The 24,936-nt window shown below is 31.0% G+C and overlaps 1 protein-coding gene across 9 annotated transcripts in view; it reads right to left on the bottom strand.

Annotated features, from left to right (window-relative positions):
- The window catches only part of Stxbp5l (syntaxin binding protein 5-like), a 369,984-nt gene that overhangs the window by 78,206 nt on the left and 266,842 nt on the right, over positions 1-24,936 (bottom strand). For 6 of the 9 annotated variants that reach the window (XM_005386478.1, XM_005386477.1, XM_005386476.2 and 3 more), the window contains exons 19-21: positions 21,854-22,005; positions 19,747-19,818; positions 3,478-3,543 (exon numbers count right to left, since the gene is read on the bottom strand). In XM_005386478.1, coding sequence (XP_005386535.1) covers positions 3,478-3,543; positions 19,747-19,818; positions 21,854-22,005 — 290 coding nt within the window. The remainder of the gene's footprint in view (positions 1-3,477; positions 3,544-19,746; positions 19,819-21,853; positions 22,006-24,936) is intronic. The other 3 variants (XM_005386481.2, XM_013515230.1, XM_005386483.2) reach the window with 1 other exon arrangement.

Here is a 24,936-nt window from a genome sequence, read left to right as displayed (position 1 = left end):
GTCTTTGAAGATAAAAACACAGTAGATAAGTAAATAGAAATACACATAAGTAGTACTATATTTTAATTCACCTGTTATCCATTTGTGACAGGCCAAGTAATCAGAATATACTTAGTGACATGAAAATATTAAAGTAACACTTCCTGCTACTTAATGCTACGTTTATCTTAAATAACTCTTGGGCCAAAAAATATAAATTATGAAAAACTATGTGATACATTTAATGAAGACTTCCAAGGGAAATTTAGCATTGGATTCTTATACAAACATGTAAGAAAGACAAAGCAAAAAGATTAACCATATGACACAAAAGTTAAAAAAGAAAAATACGATATACCAAATGAAAGAACTAATAAAGATAAGATCAGAAGTTAATGTTAAAAATAAAATGTAAAAGCTATTGTTTGAGGCACACAAAAATTAAAATATATCAACTGTCAGCCAAATTAAAGGAAAATATAGTCTCAGCTTTTATATGTTTGCAAAATTTCTATAATGAAATTATTTTTCTTCAGAGAGAAAAGAGAGGTGTAGAAAATAAAATTACAAGGGGTAATTGACTTCATTGAGGGGTGTTACCCGAATACTGAATAAGCCCAATAGTATTCAAACTATTGGGCATAAAGTATCTTAAAAGTAAAGACCAATGTCTGGTTACGAATACTTCTCAAGGAGAAGATGTCACAAAGTTAAAGGTTAAATTGAGAAAAATATTCAGATTACATGTCACAATGAGATACTCTCCTTAATTTATGAAAAGGTACAAAAATTGATATTAAAAAGGACAAATAATCCCATAGAAAATGGACAAACTAATGCATGGATGATTTACAGAAAAAAGATTTCAAGAGTTCTTAAACATATAAAAAGGTGTTCAACATCACTTGCAGTATGTAAAAAGGTAAACTGTAGTAACACTGACATATCCTTTTTATATATTAGATGTGCAAACATTTTAAAAAGTGATCACCAATAATTACATATTATTGCTAGGATAAAAATCTTGCAAATCTTAAGGACAGCAATTTGGAAGTATCTATAAAAATTAGACAAGCGTACTTGGAAACTCTAATTCTAGGAATTCATCTCATATAGGTACTTATATGTATTTGAAATGAGGTCTATGCCAAGGCTGTCACCACACCATTGTTTATAATAGCAGAAGGCCAATAGTAAACTAAATACCTTTTAACAGGTCAACTGACTAAATGATAGTGCATACATGTAATTCAGCATCATATAACTACAAAAAAGAACACAGAAGTGCTGAATGTAATGAAACTGAAAGACAAGCTACAATGTAAAGTGAGACAAGCACATTATAGCAGAGTGAATAAAATAAGAAGTTAAATAGATTATTTTTTAGTTTACTTACAAATGCAAGTTGCCTAGATAGATAAAGAAGAAACTAATAACAGTGTTATTTTTCAGGAGGAGAGAAATAATGTGTGGGGAGATAATGGGAAAGACAGTTCTACTCAATTTTTTTGATGTTTCAACTAGGTAAATATATTACCATTCAAATTCAGATTGCGGATGAGAATTTAAGGTGAAATTATATAAATGTGCTATAGGATACTGAATTATATTTTATATCAAAGATTTTTATCTACGAGAAAATATGATTTAAAAACATTTTAAGGAAATTAATTTTGCAATAGGAAAGGTTAAATGGATTGTAAAAGGGAGTCTGGAAAGCAAGGATACTAGCTAGAATATTTTTTTGATACTCTTGGTATGAGTTGATAAATTTTTAAATGTTACCAATGAGAATGCAAAAGGAAGAGCAAATGTATGAGGTAGTTTTTAGAATAAAAATAACAAAACAAGAACTGAAATATGGTTAAAAGAAACATTTACATAAGATACAACTAAGTTCTACACAACCTAGTTTCCTGAAAAATAAGGATAAGGAATGAATAACTTTTAAATGGTGCAGTAAATTGAAAAAATGTCCTACTTATAAATTAGTTTCTAAAAGTCTAAATTGATGTTTTACAAACATATTAATTTTTTATAAATTTGTATGTTTTAAATAAACACTAATTAAATATAAAGTTATTATAATCTTTTGTTACCTGTATAAAACAGATGTACCATTTAGTATCAAAGATATATCTAATATTTTTGGTGCTTAAAAATGTATACAGTTCTAAAATTAATTATAAAAAAATCAGACTAATCAGATAAATAAAACTGTAAAGGTAAGCAAAAATCCATCCCATTACCCAAAGAATTTTGTTAACTTTTTTCATACATTAAAGATATCTAGGAATCTTTTTTCTCATTTTTAAGTATATTTTATCTTGATGTTTCATTTCACATGATATATTGCTTCTTTCTTTGTCAAACAATATAAATGTTTCAAGGTAGTCCAAAGGAATGGTAACATTAGCTCCTGTACCTATATTATATATTTTCTACTATTTACAAGATGACAAAGTTTTTGTATAATATTACTCATTTTATTTGATATTTATTAGGCATTATTAATTTTTCTAAAAAATAACCTTTTAAAAAAAGCTCTTAAAACTGTTGCACTTAGATTTCTGACTTTAATTTAATTTGGGGTCAGAAATATTTTTAGCCAGGTGTGGTAGTGCACACCTATAATCCCTGCACTTTGGAGGCTGAGGCAGGAGAAGAGCCATGAGTTCAAGGTCAGGCTGGGCTACATGGTGAGTTCAAGGCCAGCCTGGGTGACATAGCAAGGCCCTGCCTCAAAACAAACAAACAAACAAACAAACAAATATTTTGAAAAGCATTTACAGTAATACCTCAGTTGTCAAAGGGCTCCAAGCTCAAACTTTCTACTACTCAAAATGCAAAGTTCAAAAAACTCTGCCCAGTGTTTGTAACCAAAAATTTGACTTGAAAAAACCTGTATGAGAGAGTGAGTCATGCTCTGCATCTCACCAGGGACACAAAGGAGTGACACTTCAGTCTGAGTGGTGCCCTCATCCAGACAACATATGTACAGTACTTGTGTTAGTGCATTAAAACATTCATCATTGTGCTTTTTTTTTCCATTTTATTTGTATAAAATATTATAACCATGGCTCCAAAGAAATTTAGTGATACCAGTAATAAAGCTAGGAGAAAAACCGTGAGACCTATGATACAGTTAAAGAAAGAAATCATTATGAAATTTATTAAAGTCCTGGAAAAATGAATTTATAAGTGCAATTTTTGGGCCCTCAGAACCAATTATTTGGTTTTTCATTATTTCTTATTGAAAAACATGTTCATTTCTCAAAATGTTGGCGTTTGAACATGAATTTGGAATGAAGTGAATTCAACAACCAAGGTATCACTGCATTTCTATTCATTTCTGAAATCAGATTTGTTTATGGTTAAATTTACGAACTGAAATATAACTACTAAAACTATGAATTTTGTATCACAAGAATTATGAAAATAAAGCAGCAATCACTGCAGTGAATCATGAGAGTCTTGAAAAATACCACTCATGTTTACCTGAGGTGGGAGATTTACAGCGTTCAAGTTCTGGAGGAATTGGACTGTCATTCAGCTCAGTCAAGCCTGAAAATACAATGGCATGAAATAGGTAATTAAACATCAAATGGTAGAAAGACATAAAAGCTCTTTCTTATTTTCAAATGAGTTAGCTACTTTTAAGAAATGATCTAATTTTATCAGAAGATAGACCAAGAATAATGAGAAATATAAAGGAGAAAAGGTTATTGGCCTTTAAAAGATCTTTTAAGAGATGCCCAATCCCCAGTACCATGAAAAATAAGTGCTACAGATTGTAAATTTCATATTTCTAAAAGTACAATATTACTTACTAGGTGATTTATATAATGATATAAAATTTCCCTTTTCTCTTTTCTTTCTTTCTTTTTTTCTTTCTCTCTCTCTCTCTTTCTATTCTACAATTTGTGTTTGCACACAAACCAAAAAGACCCTTTTTTAGCTTGTTTTATGTGGTTTCCTGTATTGTGCTTGTATCATCACAGTGTATCTGCCTATTTCATGATTTTCCCCACAAATACAAGAGTGGGCACAACAGATTAATGTACATTTTGCAATTGTCACTATCTTCAAATCAACATTCCTTTGTACTTACACAAACCTGGATGGTGTAGCCTTCTAAACACCAGGTTGTACAGGCTATTCCTCTGGGCTACAAACCTGTTCCATATATTGCTGTATTAGAGGCAACTGTGACACAGTGATAGGTCTTGTGTATCCAAACATAGGAAAGGTACGGTAAAAATATGAGGTGAAAAAACTCTGCACCTCTTTAAAATCTTATGGGACTACCATAGTATATGTAATCTGTCATTGTTTGAAACATATAGCATAAAACTGTACAGATTTTTATATACTATATTACTCTGCCTTAATATTTCCATTGTTCCATAAAACTTTGTGTACCAATTATAGCATATTGTTTTCCCTATTTTTTACTTCACTAAAAATTTTCAAAACTTTTAATGCTCATTCAACCATTAAATTTCTATTTATTATCATAAAACACTTCTAATTTACTGATATCACTATCAGTAGTAACCTGGAAGTAAACATTCATCAATCTAAACTATCTGGAACATAGTTTTCCTCTAGACATACAAATTGGATAGGAAAAAATTTATAATTAAATAAGCAATAAATATTAATCTATGCAGATGCGATGGAGACAACATAGGTAATCTCTGAAAATTTATTAACAAAAAGACTTTGTTATCAGCAAAGAGAACAGCAAGTGAGAAACAACAGATTAGAAACAACAAGTTATAAAGATAAGGGGACTCTTTCAACTAGGAACATCAAGTAACTTGGAACAACAGACAGGAGTAGTAGAGAGAAGAACTTTAATGACAGTATTGAGTTACCTGGGACTATTTAATGAGGGGAAAGGTAAAAATTTACAGATCTCATAAAGAATTTGACAATATCATTATGGAGTTGGTTTATCAAATTATTGAATGCCTAATGTCCCACATGTTCTGTGTTGTAACAGTAACTATCTCTTTCACATCTAGCAATACTACTGTATGAGAGAAGCCATATTATTATATCCATTGTATGGACTGGAAAACAGAGGTAGGGGCTATTATATAAACTCCCCAAGATTATATAACCAAGAGGTAGGAGCGTTTATATTTTGTCACCATAACATATTTAATAGATGTGGTACAAAATAAAGTATATACTAGAGTTGGCCAAAAATTTAAAATAGAATTTTTGTGGTTAAAGCGCTAAGTTTCATTTATCTAGAAAATGTAACATTTTCTATTTCTACTGTCGGTTGAATTTGGTTATTTTCCCTAGCTCCTTCTGAATTCACCGCTTTTCTGTTCAACAAACTTAATAACAGCAAAACTATTTCCATTGGACAATTTAAAATGTGTCCAAACCATATAGTAAATATTTCACTTAATCACCATTCAATACTATATAATTGTTCAAAACAATATTTAAAAATGCTTGTTTGTTCTGACTATAGAAGTAATCTTTGTCCCTGTAAAACTTATTAATAGAAAAGTGAAAGGGGAGATTTTTAAAAATTACATCATTTCATCCTAGTTTGGGATTATTTTCTTCCTTTCAGGATGATTTTTAATTCAAAAAAGTATAATATTTATATTTTTCCATACAGTGTTATCTTAAAAATAACTTCCCCTGCCACGAATATATCATCTAATCATTATAAGGACATACCAGACTTCCTACTTAACATTCCTACATTACAAAACATTTAGGTGTCTTTTAGTCTTTATGCTGTAGTAATTGTGTGAAAAAGTCTTTGGCTTCTTTTTAACAGAACTGGTCATTGAATTTAGGTCCATCACACTGAGCTACATCCCTAATCCCTAGCCTATTTTTATTTATTTATTTATTTTTGAGATAGCATCTTGTTAAATTGCTAAATTGTCCAGACTAGGTTGAAACTTGCAATCCTCCCACCTCTGCCTCCCAGAGTGCTGGGATTTACAGCCATGGGATACCACACTTGGCTTGTTTTTTTATTGTTTATTTGTTTTTGTTTTGCTGTGAAATGTATCTAATTTTTCCACTTTAGTCTGATGGGCTGTACATTTTGCATTCTCATTAGTAAGTTATGAGAGTTCTGGCTGCTGGATATTCTCATCGATATTCAGTACTACCCATTTAAAAAATCTTAGTTCTTCCAGTTATGGTATCTTCCTATGATTTTAAAATTTCTCTGGTTCAATTTACAGTTAAAATCTTTTATATGCTTATTGGCTATTCAGATGTCTTTCTTTATGATGTTGCTATTCAAGGCTTTGGCTAATTTTTGTTGCTGTTGGATAACTTAAGTTTTTGTTACATAGTTGTAGGAATTTTAAAATACATTTTAGGTAGGAGTCCTTTATCAGAAATAGACATTAATATTTTGACCATGTGATTTTTCTTTTTTTAATGGTATCTTTTGATGATAAAAAATTTAATTTACTTGAAGGACAATTTACCATTTTTCCTTTCATTGCGATTTCCTTTTTATTGCAAAGTAATCATTGTCAACCTCCTGATCATGAAAATGTTATTCTATGTTGTCCTCTAGAATCTTTCTAATTTTTAGCTTTTATTTTTAGGTCTATCATATATGCCAAGGTAATGTTTGATTATAGCATGAGGAAGAGATTAAGGTCCATTTTCCCCCTCAAATGATTGCCCATTTGTTAAATGATTATTTATTGCAAGAGATTTTTTAATTGTTTTTATGGATTCCATAAAACAATGGGTCTCTTTCTGGACTCTGTATTCTCTAATCATTGGTTATTAATTTTTTATTAGCACATTATCACAGCTACTGTAGTTTTACAGCATCTCTTAAAATCAGGTAGAGAAATACTCAAACTTTTTTCTTCTATTCCAAATGTTTTTTAAATTACTGGATCCTTTGCATTTCCATATAAATTTTAAAATCACTTTATCAATTTCTGTAAAAGATATGCCAGAGTTTTGGATTATTCTCTCTCTGTCTCTGTCTCTCTCTTGCTCTCTCTCTCTCTCTATATATATATGATAAACACCTTTTACAAATTGAGTCTTCCAATCCTTAATTATTGTATTCCCCTCTAGTTAAATGACATGCAAAAAATTTTCTTCTAATGTTTTGTAGACTTCAAAATGGAGGTCTTAGAAGTGGAATTCTTTGTTTTCTATTTCCTTTTTGCTCTTCTGCCTAGTATTTTATCCATTGTTACAAGTAGTGCATTCCAATTTCAATCAATTGTTCAATTTTTTTGTTCCTTTTGATTCTATCAGGTATTGCTTTGTATATTTTCTAAGTCTTGTAAGGTGCATATATGTTTATAATTGTTACTATATAATTGTTACTAAAATGCCCCTCTATTTCTAGCAACAATTTTTTCTTTAAAGACTATTTTGTCTAATATTGGTTACTAAATATTTGCATGATTTTTAAAAATTTATTTATTTATGGTACTGGAGATTAAGCCCAGGGTGTGATGCATTCTAGGTAAGCAGTCTACCACTGAGCTATATCTCCAGCCCTGTTTGCACAATCTTTTTCTATCCTACTTTCAATTTATTTGTATCTTTGAAACTAAAGTATGTCTCTGACATACCATAAACATAAATCTGAATTTTTAAAACATTTAGTCTCGTAATCCATGTCTTTTGATTTGATTATTCAATCATGTAATATTTAATGTTATTGATATATTTGTATTATATCTATCATTTTCCTTTTGGTTTCCTATATCCTTTACTACTGTTTATTCTTCTAGTCTGTCATTATTTACTTGTTTGGCATTAAGTGAATATTTTTAAGTGTGACATTTTAATTCCTTCAATGTATCTTTCACAATGTTTCTTCTAGTTGTCTTGTTGGTTGCTGCAGGACCTTCAGATATCACAATCAACTTTAGAAAGATACTAACTTAATTTCAGTGAGATATAGAAACATTAATCTTTGAGTTCTATTCCTTCTTATATGCTACTGTTAGTATATTTATCTACACATGTTACAAACCTATAAAACATGGTATAAAATGTAATTATTACCTCATATAAGTCTATTCCTTTTATAAAAGTTAAGAAAGTAAATAATATATTTCCTACATTACGATCTGATGTCATTTGTTTAATCAAATACAACCTTACTCCTCCTCCCTTCTTTGTGTTACTATTGACAAAGATACTGCATTTCTATGTTACAGATGGCACAATAACAATTACATTCCTGCATAGTGTTGCATAAATCCCCTTTAAGATCAGTGAAGAAAAGAAATATGCATTTATGCAGTCTTTCATACTTGCATAATTACCTTAAAAGTGCTCTTTGTTTCTTTGGGTATATTCTTGACTTGATAGAGACCACTATGTAGCAGCTCTGAGCAGAATTTAATATTAACCAACTGGCTTTCCATGTTTATTTGTGAGTTACCAGTTCCTACTGAGACCTGTAAAGGTGGGTAAAGCCATGAGGCCTCAAAGGACAAGACAAGGCCACAGCTGAAGACTTTTGGCTCCAACCTCAATTAACTAAAAAGAGACTGTAGCTACAGGCATCTCACTCCTGCAGTGAAGGCCTTCCTGTAGAAAACATAGTTTTCCTAAATTAATATAATATGGTTCCCAAGTCCTGCCCAGATTCCTGCATTTTCTTCAGTGTCCCCTCATTAGAAGTCAGGGTCTTAACTCAGAGAATCATGAATTTAGTAATAGAGTTGGACCCTCCTGGAGCTCTGAATTGATTTCAGTTGTCTCATTTACTTAAGCCTTTGCTGTCTACTTATTTGGGAGATTGCAGGAATTATCAGCCCACAGTAACTCAGGGAATTATTAACATAATATTGACTTTTTTTTTTTTTTTTTTTTTTACTACTTTGAGTATGTCAACACAATCACTTCTGGTCTCTATTATTTCCAAATAGCTACTCATCTTATTGAAATTCCCTTGTATGTGACAAATCATTATTCTTTTATGGCTTTCAAGATTTTCTCTTTGCTACTTACTTTGATATGTCTGCTTATGGTTTTTAAAAAATTTATCCTAGAGTTTGTTGAACTTTCTGAGTAATGATTTTCATTGAATTAGGACAGTTTTTAGTCATTATCTCTTTAAATATTTTCTTCTTTCTTAATCTCTCTTCCAGTATATTATGTATACAGTGGCACACTTAATTTTGCCCCACAGTTCTCTGAGACCTTATTTTTTTCATGTTTTTTTCTCTATTATTTAGAATGCAATGTCTGTATCAATCTCATTTTGAGTACCCTGGTTCTTATTTGTGACAGTTCAAATCTATGTGTTTATATGGTACAGTAACTGGAGTTGAACTCAGGTCCTCATTCATGATAGTCAAGTACTCTATTACACCTTCAGCTCTTTTTATATTTTATTTTTGAGACAGTTTTACTATGTTATCAAGCAGGACTCAAATTTTCAATTCTCCTGTTTTGATACTCACTTCAAATCTACTTTGATTTCCACTAGTGAGTTTTTCTTAGAATTCCAGAACTTCCACTTGGTTTTTATTCTATATCATGATTAATATTTTCTACTTATGAGATTTTGACATCCGAGCTTCCCTTCTTTTAGTAAATTTTAGATCTTTAAACATTTTCATGATGGCTTATATCAGGTCTTGGTCTTTTAAATCTAACATCTGGGTGCACTCATAGGCAACTTCTATTTTTATCCTGTGTTTTTTTTTTTATCATACTTTCTTATTTCTTTGCATATCTCAAAACATTCTGTTAAGAACTGAACATTTTAGGTAATATACAATTGTGGATAGTAGCTTCTTGTTCTCCTCCCCTTATTATCATTTGCTTGTTTGTTTAGTGACATGGTTAGATGATTTTGGTGATGTTTATTTCCTCTATATTGTGAAGAACTTGTGTTGCTTTTTTGAAGGTGCTCGCTTCTGAGTTTGTACAGAGACTCTAAGATAGCAATAATTATAGCTAGGATTGCTGTTACATCTGTTTCCTAAATCTCTCTGTTAAATTGACCAGTGGTTAATATCCCATATTATTCTTAGGCTTCATAAAACAGCTAACTGTGCTATTGCTTTTATAGTGCGCTGTGATATTGTACAGCATTTGATCTAATTAAATTAGGTCATGGGTCATTTTGTAGGCCAGACTGAGATTTGTTTAAATCCCATGCAGGTTCTCCTTTGCTATCTTTTTCGTTCATTTTCATTGGCAAACTACTAACAATAATTTAGTTTTGCTCTAATCCAAGAAAAGCTTTCACCTCCTGTAATTTTATTACCATTAAATTTACTATTTAATATATTACCATTAAATTTACTTTGAGAATGCCCTTAGGCTTGGTCTTCTTCCCTCTCTGTTTGAAATACAATCAGTACATTTAGGAAGAATTTCAGACCTCTGTTCTTGCAGAGACCCTCTTCCCAGGCAAAACCTCTGAGCCACTACTCTGAGCCCCAGGCAAAGGTGGGTGTTATGGTTTGTGTATGTGTGTTCCCCTAAAGCCTCATGCGGTCACGGGGCAGGCTTTTAGAGTTTGATTGATTATGGGTGTGAGAGCTACACCTGCCCTGGGGTGGATAGTTTGCATATGTAAGGGAGAGCAAGAGGCTGCTTGTGGCTATTCCTGGCTTTTGTGCTTGTTGATTTGGCTGTGTTCTGCAGCCATGAGCTGTAGCCCTCTGCCATGTGCCACTCTGCCTTATAATCTGCCAAGTATGGACTGAAACTTCTACAAACTGTAAGCGAAATAAACCTTTCCTTCCTTAATTTTGGGCATCAGGTATTTTGTCCCAGCAATGAGAGATAAGTAACCAAGACAGTGGGTAACTTCTGATCTTTTCAGCTAATAAATTCTGGCAGGAAATTTATGCTCTATGAGAAAGATGGGGTAAGAGCAATCAGATCTCAACCTTTTTGTAGGTCATGTCTGAGATAGAGCTTGGTCATGTGTGGAACATGAGAATGGATCCTATGACATTTTGGTCACACTAGGAATTTGTCCTCTTCTACCTGGATTTGGAGAAAAAGAAAAATGCTGGCAATTTGGAAGAGGAAGAGAAATAGAGTAGGATAAAACTCAAGTGGGGCAGATTCTTACTTTTAAGTTTCAATATGTTTCCTTACATATTCATTTATTGGTTGTATGACCTTAAAATAATTTTTTTGACTTTAAATGTTTATTTTTCCTTCCTGAAGAAGGGGTTCATGGGTCCATGATGCTCTTCAGGCTGCGATCTAGGAGTCTATTTTATAATATTTTAAACAGTTTATTTCCCAGTTACTGGCTGCCATTATGTAAGAGATTAATTTTTGTATATTGACATGTATTCTTTAATCTTGCTAAATTCACTTATTTTTGCAGTTTTCTTATAGATTCCTTTAATTTCTTTACATACATCATATAATTGGCAAATACAGAGATTTAACATTTCACCTATAATCTTTAGGCATATTTTTTTTGTCTTGCTTTTTAGCCTTATGAAATCATTAAATAAAATTCTAAATAATGATGAGTGGACATCCCTCTCTTCTTACCAATTTTAGCAGGGAGCATTGAGTATTTCACAATCAAATGTAATATTATCAGTAGGTTTTACACAGGCAGGACTTATTCAACTGAGGAAATGATTTGGCCTGAGATAAATAATTGGAAAGAGTTTTCTCTTTTTCTATTTTGTAGAAATGTTTGCATAATATTAATGTTACTTCCCCCGCAATGTTTGATGGGGTTAATCAATGAAGACATCTGGGGCCTACAGTTTTCTGTGAGGTTGTTATTTAATTTGAATGAAAAAAATTTTAATGAAAGTTACGTATATTTTCCAATGTTTTGGGTGTCAGTTTTGGTAAGTTTTGCTTTTCAGAACATGTCTTAATTTTATCTAAATAAAAATTTCTAGGCATACAGTTGTTGATAATGTTACTTTGTTCTTTTTAATGTCTGTAGAATCCACTGTCATAATCCCTTTTTCATTCTTGATATTGATAATGCATGCTTACTTTTTCTGGATCTATCTCATTAGAGATTTAATAGACTTTGTTTATATTTTTAAAGGACTGTCTTGTGGTTTTTTAATCTACTCTATGTTATGATCTTTATCATTTCCTTTCTTAGCAGCTTCACTAGATTAAGAAACACCTAACATGTTAGTAAAGCTCCCACCTAGATGTATCTGGGTGAGTCATGGAGGCATGGTCTGGGGTATTATATATGGTCCCTCATTCATTCATCTTTGGCACAGTTGCCCTGATCTGCTTCCAGCCATCATGAATTTAGCAGCTTTAAGTATTAGTTTATGTATTACATATTGTGTATTAGTTTTTATTTCTTCAAATTTCATATAAATAGAATCAACAGTATGTATGCTTTTCCCTGGTTTCCTTTACTCAGTATAATTATTTGGGATTCATCCATGCTGCATCATTTTTCAACAGTGTATAAATTTTTATTGCTGTTGCATCATTATATAGAGTACAATTAGCTTATCTGTTGAACTATGAAAAATTTGGGTTGTTTCCATTTTAACTATTACAAATAAAGCTGCTATGAATGCCTTTGTATGAATATACATACTTTTCTCTGTTACTGTAGGGAAATAGGAGTAAAACAGGTAGATCACATCATAGGTGTGCATCTAATACTTCAAGAAACGAGAAATCTAGCACCTTCACATACTTTCCAGCACTTGGTATGATCATTCTTTTTAATTTTAGCTACTCTAATAAATGTATATCACCTTACATCTTTAATTTGCATTTCTTAATGATAAATATTTTTAAAATATATTTTATATATTTATTTAGCATCTGTATTCATTCTTTTGTGAACTGTTTACTAAAACTCTATTATCCATGAAGGTCTGGTATATTTCATTTCTGAGTATGGTTTCTAGTTGTGACCATTTATCTATAAAAGCCTCGAGTTTATCTTTCTTTATAGCTGAGTAATATTCCACTATATAAAAGTACCACAATTTTTTATCCATTCCTCAGTGGATGGACATTTGGGTTGCTTCCACAATTTAGCAATTACAAATTGCACTACTGTAATGGGTGCACATATTGTAAGAACCTGAAAGAGTGAATAAAAATTAGGAAGTATGACAGACATTGTGAAATGAAAGGAAAATGCTCAAAGGTAAAGAGCAACTGGGGTGAGGGAACAGAGAAAAGAAAGAAGGGAAAATTATGTATGCATGTATATACAGGATAGCTAACATAGTTCTACTACTGACTTCTATCGCTTTACTGAAAGGAATAGTTAATGATTAATTATTTGATCAATCTTGCATGTCTCTATTTGTTTTCCTGAGAAACCACTTTGAAGATATCAATATGCAATACAACAACAATTATTAATTTCCTACCACTTTGTCTGTAACTCTGTATTGTGTGTATTATTCTTATGCTGTTTTATAAATGGATGTCTGTTTGTTAATATGTTTTCCTTCTTTTATTCTTAAAATAAATTTTAAAAATCTATTACCCATTTTATTTGGTTATTTTGAGTTTTAATAATTTTTTATATTCTAAATATAAGTTCTTTATCAGATATACACTTTGCAGGTACTTTCTCCTAGTCTGTGGCTTCAAATTTTCATTCTCATAAGTCTAAAGGGCAGAAATTTTTACTTTGGAGTGTGGATTATCTAAAATTTCTATTCTGCATCTTATCAGAGAAAGTTTTAGCTAATCCAAGGTAAGCAAAGTTTTTCTTTGCTCTTTTTTAGATTTATACTGTTAGTATTTAACTTAATCTCATGATACATTGTTAGTTTTTTTAACTTAGTATAGACTATGGATCAAAAGTTATTTTTTTCTTTTACACGAGGATATCCGATTTTTGTTGTTGTTTGTTTGTTTTGTTTTCTTTTCTTGAGACACGGTCACATAATGTAGTCCAAGCTGGCTTCAAACTCATAATGATCCTCTTGCCTCAGCCTCCTAATTGCTGGGATTACAGGCATGCAGCACCATGCTAAGCAGGATATCCAACTGTTGAAGCACTGTTTGTAGAAAAGAATATTTCTTTCTCCAGCTAACTGTCTTTACAAATTTGTTGAAAATCAGTTGCCCATATACATGTTAGTCTATTTCTTGAGTTTTTATTATAACCCCATGACCTATTTATTATTACTACTTAGTACCAAACCTTATTCTTACTACCAAACCCTTGATAATCCTACTTTTAAATTAAACTTTGAAATAAGTATTAGTTCTCCAGTATCTTCTTTTTTTTTAAAGCTGTTTGTGGTGTTACTAATCCTGTGCATTTCTTCATGGACTTTAGGATCAGTTTATTGATTTGTAGAAAAATGTCTGCTAGATTTTTACAGATATTCAACAGTGAAATTACAGATTGATTTGAACTGAACTGACATATCAATAATATCAAGTCTTCTAAAATGTGAATGTGGTACAACTATATTTACTTTTATCTAAAAAAACTTTTCTAAGCAATGTTTTGATGGTTTCAATGTGTGAATCTTTCACACCTGTTGTCTCATTTACAGCTGTCTCATTTTTTGTACTATTGTAAATAGTATACTTAAAAAGTTAATTCTGGTTGGTTTGTTGTGAGTATACAGAAATTCAACTGAGTTTTGTATAATGACATTATAACTTACACTTTCTTAAATTCACATTTCAATCTGGGGAGCTTTTTTTTCCTTTAGGATTTCATTAGATTTTCTTTATAGTCAGTACAGTTGTCTATTAATAAACATTATTTAAATTCATCCTAAACAATCTGAATAAATTTATTTTTTTGTCATTTTTTTCTTTTTGTTATTTGCTAGCATCTCCATTGCAATTTTGAATAGAGTTAGATGTGAGTTATAAATATTTTCTAGTCTGATTGGTGGTTAACAGACACTATTTCCTTTGAGAAAGAAGTGCTGGGCACTGTTTCCTTTAATTATTCTACATGGTTCTTTACTTGATCCTGGTAGCTTTGGATATATGTGCTGATCAGTACTTTGCTTGATGGGTAAGCTCCGCTGATTGCTAGAATTTTTTCTTTGTGAATAAAATCTATAAATCACTAGAATTATTTCATTAGTTGTAGCTGCTTTGGCTCCCCTGGTTTCTCATCTCCAGTTGTACAGCTCAGGGAGATGACCAGTTTCCATCTGGGTTTCCCTCCTTTTCTATAGTCTAGCAACTTTTACAATGGATAGGTGTAAAAGGTGATTATAGGGTTTATTTCTGCTGTTCCCATCTGTCAGATATAATTTTTAAAAATTGGTTTAGGTCTTGTGTCTTAAAAAAGTTTTTTGTCTTTTTCTTTTTCTTTTTTTTTTTTAGTTTTTGCAGACAGGAGATGAATCCTGTTACCCATTACTCTACCCTATTAACTGGTTCTGTCTCATCTTACAAAGTTTCACCTAAGAATTTTCTCCTTAGATAGGTTTTCCCTGGCCATACTGAAAAATAGGTTTGACTTTACCCTCTTACCTCATTTTTTCTCTATCACAGCATTGTTAATTACAATTTTTTCAATTATAACAGTATACCTACAGATTTATTTATCTGTATATTGTCTATGATAAATGGAAAAAAGGCCATAGTTGCTTCACTTATCATTGTGCACTTAATGGCTACAAGAAATGTCTGACCTAGTAGTTGTCCAATAGTCTTTCAAGGTTTTCCCCTATTTACAGTTTAGTATTTTGCTTTTTTTCCCTTAAGATATTCCCTCTTTTCTGAAGTCTTTGTTTTATTTGTCTTCTATTTTGGGCTATCTCTACTCAATTAAAAACATTTATTTGCCCTCTTTGTTAGATCTCTTTTTCTTTTCTTTTCTTTAATTCCTTCTTTATTTTGCTGTTTTGTGTTTCAGGACATGCTATCTTTCCTTAAACTAAAACAAAAAACTTTATGGAAGAAAGAAAATAGCCATAGTTGGGCTTGAGATTTTCCAAAGAATTCTCTGTTACATAAATAGAAATTGATATAAAAGCAAATTTTTTCAGACACTGCTACCTTAAAAATATTTTCAAACTTCCTTTAACTCAAAAGATATATGATCAGCTTTTAATTAGTAAAATTTCTGTCATTATCATGAGTTACACACTACACATTGAGGTAACTGACATTTAGCCCTATCTTTCTGGTACATTGTTTATGATAGGAAAGTTATTTACCTTTTCTGTGCCTTTGTTTTACCATATGTAATAATAAACATCTAATATTTATAGAAGTACTTTTATAAACATTTATATGCACGTTCCACAAGAAGGCAAAGATTATAATTTTTACTTTACTTTATATGGGAAGAAAGAATGAGTTACATTTCTTCCTTAGAACTATATATTAATAGGTAGTTAATAAGTAGAAAAAGTAGAACTTGATCTAAGTCTTCTCACTACAAGTCTGCTATGTCTTTCAAAAGTATTTCATTGCCTTTACAAATAATGTCTAAAATATGAAAATTTTCTTTCAAGCCTACAATTTCATTATTTTATGATATGAAAGATTTGCAGATGAGAATTAAATGGTTTAGAGAAGGCAACTTATTGGAGTCTAACCAAAGTGATAAACAATAAAAAGCCCAGGAAGACTGAAATCAAGATGTTTCTTCAGAATGTAAAAGCATTAGGTTCAAAATAGGATGTCATGTCATTTTAAAAAGCAAAGCTGATAAAATAGAACGTAAAAAAAGTTTAGAGATATAAGGGACCTTCACAGAGCACTTTGTTTAGTACCTTCACTTAAAATATGGGAAAAATGAGTTTGAATTGCTTCATTTGTAAATGTTATTTCATTAACAGTGGGTAAAAACTGTGGAGAAATGCTTTCTGATTATAGAGTAAGGGATTTTGTTTCCACTGTACACAAAACTTTAAAAGGCAATTAGAGATCATAAGGTGGAAACTATAGAGAGTCAATAGTGTCAGGCATAAATTTGTTCTTATTTTAAGACAGTAATTTAATCATTTTCAACTTAATTTTCAACCTGTACAAGATTCTAATAGTAAATATCTATCTCAAAGGGTTATAATGTTCCTTAAATAATAGAAAATTAAGTCAAATTGCCTCACACAATCTGAGAATAGAATGGACCCTTAATAGAAACTAGTTCTGTCTCTCTAAACAAGCATAATGAGTAGACTTTTCTGGCAAGAAGCAATCATGAAAAGATTGCAAGTCTTTTCTATAGTAATATGAGATGATACAAATATAACCAGATTATATTAGCCAGTAGTTAAATTTTAAACAAAGTTTTAATACAAGTTATTCTAAAAAGCAAACTCTAGAGTATAATTTTGAAGCATTAAATAATTAGTTTCTTTATATAACATATAATACTAATCATCAAAAGAAAACTTCAGGACATGTGATTTCACATACCAGGGCTTATATGATCTCTATGGAGACCACTGGTAGAAACATGGAGAATCCTTAGAATGACTTGATTTTTGCTTTTGTCTTCACATTTTAGAACTCTGGTTAAATAAATTATGTTTGGTTTGCAAAATTCTAGTGAGCTCAGTGATGACAAAAGTTAGTTGTCCTTTCATTTATGAAATTTGAAAATCTCCCTGGCTGTGCATGGGAGAGAAAAGCACCTGCTATCATACTGTGTTCTATTATCACTTATCTAGTAAGCTTATAACTTGTGCTGGATGTAGAGGTTATACTCCCTTCTTTTTTGTCTTACTATTATTTTTTAAATTCAAATTCAAAAATCTTTAATTGATGTGTTCTTGAAATTCTTGCCATGCATTTATAAAGGTAGAGAATAAACATAAAAAGAAGTAGCCATACAAATGAATCAAGACATTGCAGGCACTACTGCGTACATGTCTGTACACTGCAGCAACTGCACGCATTTCAGCAAACAAATTAGCACAGCAGGGCTCTGATGGCAGAACAAAGTCAACTTTCAGCAGGGCATTTCTAGAGAGATGATATGAATAAATCATAAGGGTAGTAAGATTCAAACAGTTGGCTTAAGGGGAGTATTTTTTATAGAAATGTAAAGATATCCTCTTGGATTGTAGACAGGAATAATATTTTGGAGGACCGTGAAGAAAGGTATAAAAGCTTTGATATTTTTTCTGCAGACAGTATAAAGTTATTGATCATTTCTCAAAATTTTTTAACCTTTATAACCTGGACAGCACTGTAGAATTCTTTTATTCCTTCTCCTCAGTCCGTAATTTATCTTTTTACCTGAAAAGCACTACATATTTACTATAGAAAAATTAGAATATATAATAAAGCTAAAAGAATAAATTTGTAAAATCCAATCTTAAATTCTAGAAAGTTTTCTACTGCACTGCGTATGAATGCACATACACACACAACATAGAGGGATTCTAGCTTCAGAGGACTAAATTGGAATTCAAATCTTCTGGAGACTATTTATAGTTAAGGTTTTGGCTGAAACCCTTTATGTAGTTGTAGGAGATGGGTCTAAAAGAATGGTACTCTATAGGACAGCCATCAATAAATTTTTAATGTTAAGAACATGATAATAAATATTTCAGGCTTTGTGTGCTATGTGCTTTTTATTGCAACTACTTAACTCTGCCACTGTAGTATGAAAGTAGACATTGAAAAGATGCAAATGAATTTTTGAGTGTGGTTATGTGGAAAATAAAACTATGAAAACTAAAATTTACGTAACTTTTAAATGTCAAGAAATATCCAAGTATCTAATAAATTTCTTTTTTAAGAGCACCAGAAGCCAAGACATGTATCAGTGAGATGGTAGGATATAACCCCAAATGGGTTCACTGGTAGAGTTGAAAATTAGACAATATTTGTGGGCAAAATATTATTGGGCATTAAACTATAATTTTAAGGATTTCAGAGAGGCAATTTAAATTAGGAGTACAAACCAGTAAAATTTTAGGTTTTATAACTGATGCGATTCCATTAGTATATACAAACTGATGAGGTCTGAAAAAATTGAGGTTACAAACAACACACATGTATGAACATATGTGTATATATACATGCATACAATGTATATACGCATGCATAGTTTATACAAAGATAAGGCCATCTTGTATATATTCATAAGAAACTTAATTTTCTACATAATATATTAACATAATACAAATGTTTTTCATGTCAAAACATTTTATCCTTGTCACTAGTATGATCTACACTTCTAGTCACAAACAACCTTAATCCTCGCACTTTCTGTACCTGTTTTTAGAATTGCTTACTCCAGCCATCTTTAGATATGCATTTGCTACCATAAGAATGTTAATATGCAACATCTCATTTATGACCTTAGTTTCTCTGTTCAGAGTGTTTGGTACCTAAAATTAATGTATGAAAATGTGGACTTGGGTATTGTCTTTTAATAAAAAATATCTGAAATTAAGAATTTAGTTAAAAACAAATATTGTGGCACTGGTTAGAAAAATGTTATAAAATCGACAAAAGTACAAGGTTTCCAAAATAAGAAATGACTAATTTACTATTCATATGGTCTAGTAGGTTTTTAAAAAATTTATAAAGACACCATAGCTCTTACTCCTCAAAACAAAAGACAGTGATTCTTTGACTGAAAGGACATAGTCTGCATAGTTTGAAATAAACACTGAAACAAAAAGTATGAGTGAATGAGTTCGTGACAGTAATGATTTGAAATGCATATGTAATTATTTTGAAACTGTCAGGTTGCATTTACATAACAAAACAAAAATTTGCATGCATGTTGAATGTGTTTTTAAAAAAACACATTACTGAGCACGGATAGATGAATTTAAGTCAAGCATTACAACTCAAAAATGCTATTTGCCTAACCTTTATAGAACTTACTCTGATAGGAAGTACGGATCCGTTTCGTTAAATCAGGATAAAAGTTAGACAGGCCACGCATGCAAAAGTTGTCTTTGGAACATGCCAGAACACCAGCATCAGCAGCAGGCACAGGAAAGAGAGAAAAATAGTCTAAAGTGAAAGGAAGTGATATCATACCAGAATCTAGAACAGCCAAGATGAAGAAATTGCAGCAAGATTAGGTAATCAAATTAGAAAGGAGGTATTAAAAAAATAAATCAATTAGAAAGAGATGATAGATGAGTGATGAAAATGCTGTAGCAGTTTTATTTAATCAAATATAGAAAATGATGGCATGTTTTTCTTATATGTACACTTACTTGGACTGTAATGTGTATAAATTACTTCATTAACATAAAAATGATCATTTTTAATCTTCCAGCAATTAAAAAGTACCCTGAGGGATTTTAGGCTTTAACACTTCATTTTAGAATATAAAATGAGTACTCATTGGAGTTAACTTGTATAATACAGACCAAGTTAGTGATAGTTTTTCCTGTTTTAAAGTCCTCAAAATTCTAAACTGTAGCCCTAATTTGTAAGACTACAAGTTACAATTAAATTAGTTTTTCTATGAAGAAAAAGTTCATTTTTTCACCATACTGTACACATCCAGCATGTAGCTTTGATTCTGTCAGATGATTCAAAACTTTTTTTTTTTTGGTACCAGGAATTGAACTCAGGACTTTACACTTGCCAGGCAGAGCTTGTGCCATTGAGCTATATCCTTGGCCTGATTCAAAACTGCTTTGATTGAATTGGTGTTTTCAGCACTGCAAATGATGCCTTACTACCCTCTGATATATCTTCTTACTCTAGAAACTGTGAACTTTCAAAAATCAACCTTCTTTTTCCCAGTCATGAGGGAATCTGATGGTACATTTATACACCATTTTTACTATTTTGTTCTTTCAAAAGCGAGTACTGGTGAAAACAGAGCATGTAGAACTTTAAATTTTTAGCTCTTCTAAAATATTGGTAAAAGTTGAGATTCCTAAAAAAAGTCCTCAGGTTCTGTAGGAGAAATTTTGTGTCCCTGAGGAGGGTCTAAACTAGCAATTGGAAAGTATTAGAATTAACAAAAGAAAGGTTAACAAAGAAAAATTTCATTGTATCAAATTTAATTAGTCCAAAAGAAAAATTGATTTACTATCACATTCAAATGTTAAATTTGTGTAACTGCATTTTGGAAAATAAGAACTACCATCATGTAAAATTTTAATTTTTATTGTGAAATATTCTTTCCATGGGTATGTTCAGGAAAAGGCCTAAATATACAGTTGACTGTTTTAAATAAAACAGAATAGAAAATTTTAAAAATTGTCTAAATTAATACAGATTACTATACAAACATTTTCATCTGCAAAGCTTTTGTTTAATTTTTACTTCAGTGAACTAAAAAAATACACAGAATTTTGGCAATATTTACAAAGTGTACTATATGGACTTATATTAAAATTCCAGTAAAATTTTAGATAATTTAGCACATCAAAATTTTTCATTATGTCCAAATTAACCTTAAGTTTCTTTCCTTTTATGAATAAATAAATCAATTTATTTGTCCTGTCAAAAATGAATGGCAGCTTTCATGGCATGTTTAAAAGATTACTAATATTTATTGTATTTCTGAAAACATTTCCAATAAAATTATCATCCATTAAGAAAAGGTGATAGTTACAACATGTAGCTATTTATAAAATTAAGAGGAGTAAATGGTCTTAAATTATCTTTTAAAAGGGGCCCTATTTATAACAAGAAAGTTGTAAGCAGCATTTTCATCTAGAGAACACTGATTTTAATACCATTTTTACATTTCATAATTTATTATTTTATGTTATTTCTTAGAAATTCAAACTAACGAACTTCAGATGCTTCCTAACTTCAACACCAAATTGACTTTTAACACCTCTCTTACTTTTCAAAGATTCTACTTTATTTCTGCCCAATGCATTTTACTTACATGGTATTATAAGTCATGTTGAGTTTATATTACCATGTATTTGAATAGCATCAAAGAAGACAAATCTGAAAATAAGAAAACAGATGAATAAATGAAGTTCATAACCCATCTTGTTTTATCTCCTACCTGTAATGAACTGCTTGTTCTTTCTAGGAGACCGTGGCTGTCGCTGGTATAAGTCACTTGATCTATATAGGTCAATGGTCCCCATGCTTAACAGTACTGTCTTCTGTATAAAATCCACCACAGCCAACCCATTGCAGTTTCCAAATGCAACTCTAAGAGAGAGAGAGAGAAAGAGAGAGGGAGAAAGAGGGAAAGAGAGAAAGAGATGCGGCTAGAATGTATCAAAAGTATGACTATTCTTATCTATAAATTAAATATTACTGGAAAGTATTGCCAAGGTTTGGGAAGCCCAGGCAGCAATTGGTAGTTTAAAGTAAGGAAAGAAGTCTTGCATTTATACAGGATAGACTGACTTAGTATAACCATGACCTGTTAATGTAAAAAATATGGATGATCTGCTATTATACTTTATTAGCAGTTTTTTAAGGTCATGTTTATCCATTCTGCTCTTTAAATCTTATGCTTTTATAGAAATATGACATAAAATCTTTTTATAACACAAGTGGGACCTAACTCAAAAAATGTCCCACTTCAATAGCCATGAATGCCTAGGTATGTAATATGATGTCTTTGTTTGAATAAAATAATGCTTATTATAATCCAAATTAATTTTCTTAATTAAGATTCAAATTAAATAAGTTAATTTAATTAATTAAAAAGAAAAAAGTTAAAATAATCTCCATATATCTAAAATATTGACAGCATAGTAGATATAAAGAAATATAACTTTCAGTAACAAAATAATAATTTCCTTACTTTTTGCACTGTATTTTGCCCCACTTATTAAAAGAAAAATACTTATTAAAAGAAAATAACTTATTACCTAGATTTTCTGATTAATGAAAGTAGTTCTAAGCAGGAATTTATATGTATATCTTAAGTACATATCGTCATTAGGTATGTATGAACTCACTTCTATCCATTTCTAACATGTCCTGTACAATTGTTAAGTCTGTGCTTTTTGCTTCCTAGGCTAAACATAAAATACTGTAGTTGTAAGAATATTGTTTTATTTACTTTACATAAGTTCCATGTTGCTTTATAATTACACTGACTCATGTCTACAAACTGTATACTCTCAGTCTTTTTTCCACTCTACCACACTGCCATCCTCAGGAGTAAGTAATGAAAACAACATCAAAAATTATCCAGCTAAATGTTCTTCTAATTCACACAGGGTTCTATTCTTCCAATAAAATAGACCCTAGAAACTGACCAAACTAACTGGGTTGATTCTCATCTCTGTCATTTATATGTTATATTACTTTGAGAAAAACTGATAAATTTTGCTGGGTTTTAGTGGATTTGTAATAAAAATTATATATTTTTTGTCTATCTAGTTTACCAGTCTTTTATGAGCATCAAGTCATAAAATTCCTTTTGAAGTACCTTGATAATTTTCCATGCAAGAGCATAAATGATCATAAGTAAATGCAATATTATACATATTATAGATTATAGCAAGTATATATCTTTAGACTTCTTAAACATTAATATATACTTAATTACTGTTTTCACTGTTGAAAGATTTCTTACAGTGACACAATAGAAGTTTAGAAAATGTTTGTATGACTCAAACTGGTTTGAATCACAGAGCAAAGAGAAATTCCTGCAACACGAGGAGATTGACAGATACTGCAGTTCTTTTTAACAGCATTGTGAGTGTCTGCTGTACTCGGGGCCCGGGGTAGAGGCACACACAAAACCAGGACACAGGGGATGCAGAGCAGCAAGAGCCAAGTTTGTAACTGTAATTGTATATTGAAGTTTATTTTGTAAGAAGTTTTATAGCATATAAGTATAGTTTTTTAGATAACATATGAGTATATATTGAGCCAAGTAATTGTTTTTTTGACAGTCTGTTTTAGGTGTGCTCTATAAACCAAGGTCTGTTGTTATTTTATTTTTTTAAAGCATGAGAAGCAGAAAGTTGTCACACCATCATAAGACTGCTTGGGACATTTTATTTTCTACAAGGCCGGGACATTTTATTTTAATCTATAAGGCCTTTGGCCACTTTCCCATATTGTGAAAGTCTAGCCAAGCAAGTTTTTAAGGTTTTGTGAGGGGAGAACATTTTCTCCTCCAGAGGCACAGGCATTTTAGTTTTTATCTCGACCCCAAGTAACTTGTGGCTCTGGCCCACACAAAGGGAGGGCCTAGGGGCCTGAGGATCTTGTGTTTCCCACACAGCATGACACTAAATACACTTTCCCAAATCATATCTGAGCCCTTATATGAATCCTGTCCACCATAGCCGAGTGACATACTATTTTTCCCCTTCATTTACAGATGCACAAAAGTTTTATTAGTTATATTCCATTACACACAGACTCAAGCAGGCTAGTTGGTGCCTGCGGGTTTTTATTTATATTAGCTTGTTTCAGTAAATCATTTTAAAATTAAAAACATGACAAGTTGTATGGCTCTTCTTTTAAAAATTCAGCCTCAATTTTTAAAAAGAAACTGTTTCCATATCATTCTGGCACCTACATGAAAGATTCTAATGAACAGCAAAAAGAGTAGAAAAAAGTAATGGTTGACGTATTACTTAAAAATAATTACAGGGTGAATCCAGTGCAAAATAATGAAACCTAAAATATTTCAGCAGCGTAAACCAGTATGCTGGTATTCAAAATAATTAAAGGTTTTGATCACTTAACCCACCATAAAGTGTCTCTAGTTGTTTTAAAAATAAAATACACTCTTATCAGTCCCAAAATTTCCCACATCCTTATTTTGTTGAACTATTCTGCACCTGAGTTTGTAACCTCTGAATTCTATTCTTTTTTTGGGGGGAGGTGGGTTATCTGGGATGATTTTGCTTATTTATTTATTTATTTTTTATTTTAAAGAGAGTAGTACATGAGAAACAAATAAACAAAAAAATAGAACAGTAGCAGCATACCAGTATCACGAATATAAACAAATCAAAGCAAGAACATTCAAAGTGATACAAGGTCTCAAGACAAATTAATACAAATCAACACTGGTTGTTACATTGCATAGCGCTAGCCTCAACTACATTGCTCATATTATCAGATGTAAGAATGAAAGATTGCTCAAACCATTAAAGATAATAA

This window comes from Chinchilla lanigera, unplaced genomic scaffold (assembly GCF_000276665.1).
Source record: "Chinchilla lanigera isolate Chin_1 unplaced genomic scaffold, ChiLan1.0 scaffold00026, whole genome shotgun sequence".
Lineage (NCBI taxonomy): Eukaryota > Metazoa > Chordata > Mammalia > Rodentia > Chinchillidae > Chinchilla > Chinchilla lanigera.
This window is presented reverse-complemented; position numbering and strand designations above follow the sequence as displayed.